General features: G+C 39.7%; 1 protein-coding gene across 1 annotated transcript; it reads right to left on the bottom strand.

The window, feature by feature from the left end:
• Window positions 1–357: 357 nt before the first annotated feature.
• LOC140879342 (uncharacterized) lies at window positions 358–978 on the bottom strand. The gene has a single exon (XM_073283020.1). The coding sequence runs from the start codon at window positions 976–978 to the stop codon at window positions 358–360; it is 621 nt and encodes a 206-aa protein (XP_073139121.1).
• Between the last annotated feature and the right edge of the window lie 2,966 nt (window positions 979–3,944).

The raw sequence follows: 3,944 nt of genomic DNA, 5'->3' as shown, positions 1-3,944 counted from the left end.
GAGAGGCATTTCCACTCTGAGTCTGGTCAAAACCCTTCTGAGGACACTGTCTGGCATAATGTCCCGTCTGCTGGCAGATGTAGCAGTTCCCAAAGATTCCCCTACACTGGTCACTGGAGTGTCTTCCTCCGCACTTGCTACACAAAGCTCCAGAAGATCCTGAACCCTGACCAGAACTGAACTGTCTCGAACCACTCGAGCTCGAAGAACTGCTTCCAGAATTCTTGAACTGCTTTCCTTTGGGACGGAAATAGTTCTTCTTGCCACTACCACTGTTACCACCCTCATTCATCTGCGGCTGATTTTGATACTGCCTCTGCTGTTGCTGTTGAGGCTGGTACTGATTCTCCCTCTTCCTTAACATTCCCGCTTATGCCCCTTGGCCTGATCCATCGCATCTGAAAAGTTATCTGGCCTCCCAGTATTCACCAGAATAAAGATGTCAGGGTGCAAGCCGTTAATGAACTGATATGCTTTTGCCTCCTCATTGTCGGCAATATGCGGGGCGAACCTTAGTAAACTGTCAAATTTCGCAACATAGTCCTCGATACTCATATTCCCTTGCTTCAAATTTGCAAACTCGGCACCTTTGTTCTTTCGATAGGAAACTGGGAAAAATCTTTTATAGAATTCTAATGTAAAAAGTGCCCAAGTGATTTCCGTACCTCTGTTCTCTTTGGCTTTCTTGGTTGTCATCCACCAACTTTTTGCCACTCCCTGTAGTTGATGAATAACCAATCTAACCCTGCGGTCGTCAGAGTAGTCGAGCGAATCGAAGAGCTGATCTATATCATCAAACCAACTCTCACAATCTACCGGATTCTCTTTCCCATTCAAATACGGTGGCCTGAAGGATTTGAATCTTTTCAGTAAGGCTTCCATAGGCGTGATTGTTTCATCCATCTGTACCACCGGAGGAGTCATAACCGGAGGAGTTTCTGTAGTAGGAACAATCGGTGGAGTTCTTCGAGTACCCATATAAATTGACAGGGGTTAGAACACGGATAATTCAATTCACATCTCACCATTTCAGTGTTAAGAAACCTCTGGTCGTCTTACCAATACGATAGATGGAACTCATATCAATGCATGAATACAGTTCATATCTCAATCAAATCATGCTTTAAAAATTTGAATCTTCAAGTCACGTAATTCAAATAAATTTTCAATCTAAAAGCATGCTCGCATATTCTTTAATCATAGAATTAATCAATCACATGCGAGAAATCAAGGTCAAGCGGACTCGGTCTACCCCGCTCACTTCTAGAACAAAATCTAGGAACTTATCGCTTTGATACCACTTAATGTGAGGCCTAGATTATAATCATGAAATCTCAGAGTAATTAAATTAATCAACTCAATTAAAATAATAGGATTAAAGAATTCAATTTTTTTTTTTTTAAAAGGTGGTGCTCGCTCGATCGGTAAAATCTTACCGATCGAGCGAGCATAAAATTCACATACACTGCCTCGCTACTAAGGTGCTCGCTCGATCTGCAAGAATTCTCCGATCGAGCGAGACCCTCTGCCCAGAAAAATTCTGGTTTTCTTATCCAATATTCAATTCCATTCAATCCACAATAACAACATCAAAATCCCATTCAACAAGATACAACATATATGTAATGAGTTATACAAACCTCACAAAATAAAGCATGCATAATAAGGTCCATCTAGTTCGGACTTATTCAATACAAAAAAGAGTTCAATTACAAAGTGACTCCTAACATCCAAGCCTCACTCTATTCTCTCAATCCTCTAGCCATGTTGTCTCTGATTCGTTCCTGCCCCACCTGTTGCCAAGTACACATACAAACAAAGACAATAGCCGGATAATCCGGTGAGAATAATATTCCCAGTAAAAGAGACTGGCATGCAATCAAATAAACATATCAAGTCATATAAAAACTCGTTCCCCATATAATCAAATAATCCAATCAAGTACTGTATTTAAAATGATATGTATGTCTTTAAACTTCTGGATTATCAGACTCAGACAATCAATGAATTTCTTCCATTCTTTCTTTCTTCGGTTTGGGATCCCGAGGCTAAAACATCCACAATCACACCGACTCCCCTCTCGAGGTGGACATGGCATGCTTTAATCCTCTAGACTCAAGATCATTATAGTGAGCTACTCGACAAGGTAGTAAATCGCCTACCAAGCTACTCGACTACAATCCCTAGATCGTCTAATTCAAATTGAACAAATCAAGGCTCAATATGAATGCAATGTAATCTAATGCACTCAATATAAATTCAATCATATAATCAAATAAGAAATCAAAACATGCAATATGTGATTTCTTCTAGGACACTCGAGTCAATCCTGATTCGAGTTAATCGTCCCATTCCATTACGAAGTCGTCTAATACCTCTTCTTTGTCTTTCCAAAACTTCAATCTGAAAACAACAATTCTCAATTCAAAAACTATCCAATCAAGTTCATTAATCGATATAGAAAGACATCGATACTATACCGGCTCAACTCTTCCAAACTTGCCAAAAGCTGCAACTCTAGCAACTTCAAGGACTCCCAATCAATCTATCAGAAGAAGTCACGGATCAAAATCGATATCAAAAGTCAATCAAAACTCAATACGATCAAAACATCGAAACGATATCCAAAACTCCAACTGACGGCATAACGGCTATAAACTGACCAATCCGGAAATGCAAACAGCAAAACAACAGCTCAACATACTCATTCCAATCCTCAAACATCAAACCCAACACAAAAACAACACATCTCAAAATCATCATTTTCGAAAATGACAAGAAAAATCATAACAATTCCGATTGTCGTTAGATCTTCGAACCGTCTTAGATAAACGATCACTGCTAACTCATAATCATCCTCTCCGAATATAAACAAATTCTGACAACATCAATAAATTCAAACTTCTCAGAATTAAGATAAACTTACATCCAAATGGAGCACTCGTTGCTGTGATCGCAGATATCAAGTCAGAAATCAATTCTATCGGACGGATTGAGCTAGAAATGAAATCACAAAAGCTTGGAAAATCTTTGGGCGCCTTCCATGGAGTAAAACCGAGTTGGAGGAGATAAGGGAGGAATGAGAGACTTAGTCAACAAGTCTATAATATAACAAATCCATTTTTTGCGTTTTAGTCCCTGAAATTTCCAAAAATTTCAAAAAGGTTCCTGATTAATAAAAAGTCCGATTTCGAATTTTGAAATCACCGAATATCTCAAATAACATCAATTAAGAAAAAAATGGGGCGTTACAGATGCAGTAACACGACACGAGAATGCAATACAAACAAAGAAAACAATATGCATGCAATGCAAAATCCCCCTAACTTAAACTAAGCATTGTCCCCAATGCATCAAAACACAAGACACAAGCAAACAACTAAACACAATGCAATGCACAAATGTAAAACGAAACTCCCCTAGTTTAATGGCCGGCGGCGTCTTCCTCTTCAGCCTCCGGAGGAAGGACAGGAGCGGCATACTGGAACGGGTAAGGCGGTAGATACGGCAAAGCAGCAGGAATGGCGGAGATATCGATACCCAAGTGCAAAGAGATACCCCGCATGAGAGAGCCAAGAGCTTGAGCGTTGTGAGCCGCCACAGTATTAACAGCATCCTGATGATGAGCAAAGGCGGTTAACTCTCGAATGGATTATGCGGCGATGATGACGATGATGACCACCTCCCTGGCCAATACTACCATGACTCTCGTCAGCCATATCCTGAAAATAATTGCACATTAAAATCCCAAATGTGCAAGAATTACTCAAGACTAAACTAAATCCCAAGTACTAATTCCCAAAATCTATGCATGCTCTGATACCAAAAATGTAGTGATCCTGCATGGAATCACCTACTAACTGGCAACTAATAGCATGCATTAAACTTAATACAGCAAAATACTTAACAGAGTAAAACGTGCGGAAACATAATCCATAAATTAT

Source organism: Henckelia pumila, chromosome 2 (genome assembly GCF_033568475.1).
Source record: "Henckelia pumila isolate YLH828 chromosome 2, ASM3356847v2, whole genome shotgun sequence".
In the NCBI taxonomy this organism is placed as follows: Eukaryota; Viridiplantae; Streptophyta; class Magnoliopsida; order Lamiales; family Gesneriaceae; genus Henckelia; species Henckelia pumila.
The sequence above is the reverse complement of the archived record's forward strand: the minus strand, read 5'-3'. Positions and strand labels throughout refer to the sequence as shown.

Coding starts and splice junctions, on each gene's coding strand:
- LOC140879342 (XM_073283020.1), bottom strand. CDS start 978: ATGGGTACTCGAAGAACTCCACCGATTGTTCCTACTACAGAAACTCCT.